General features: G+C 68.6%; 1 protein-coding gene across 1 annotated transcript in view; it reads left to right on the top strand.

The window, feature by feature from the left end:
* Positions 1-456, top strand: part of LOC108509266 (feather beta keratin) — an 8,731-nt gene extending 8,275 nt beyond the window's left edge. The window contains exon 2 of the mRNA XM_017838622.1: positions 73-456. Within this exon, the coding sequence (XP_017694111.1) occupies positions 73-401 (329 nt within the window). The 3' untranslated portion in view covers positions 402-456. The remainder of the gene's footprint in view (positions 1-72) is intronic.

Here is a 456-nt window from a genome sequence, read left to right as displayed (position 1 = left end):
CTTCCTCCTGCCGAGCAGGATCTCAGGCTATGCCTCACACCCTGCCTGTGCTGTCTCTGCCCTCTGTGCCAGGTCTGCCACCCCCAGCCATGTCCTGCTACGACCTGTGCCGTCCCTGCGGCCCCACCCCGCTGGCCAACAGCTGCAACGAGCCCTGTGTGAGGCAGTGCCAGGACTCCCGGGTGGTGATCCAGCCCTCGCCCGTGGTGGTGACCCTGCCCGGGCCCATCCTGAGCTCCTTCCCCCAGAACACCGCCGTGGGATCCACCACCTCCGCCGCCGTGGGCAGCATCCTCAGCGAGGAGGGAGTGCCCATCAACTCCGGGGGCTTTGGCCTCGGTGGCCTTGGTGGCTACGGCCTTGGTGGGCGCTACTGTGGCCGGAGGTGCCTGCCCTGCTAAAGCCGGGCCTGAGCCCAGCGAGTGCCTCGCCCAGGGAGCCCAAAGCTGATGGAGC

This window comes from Lepidothrix coronata, unplaced genomic scaffold, assembly GCF_001604755.1.
Source record: "Lepidothrix coronata isolate B3197 unplaced genomic scaffold, Lepidothrix_coronata-1.0 Scaffold349, whole genome shotgun sequence".
Lineage (NCBI taxonomy): Eukaryota > Metazoa > Chordata > Aves > Passeriformes > Pipridae > Lepidothrix > Lepidothrix coronata.
Note: the sequence above shows the minus strand (reverse complement) of the source record. Positions and strands in the feature narration are given on the sequence as shown.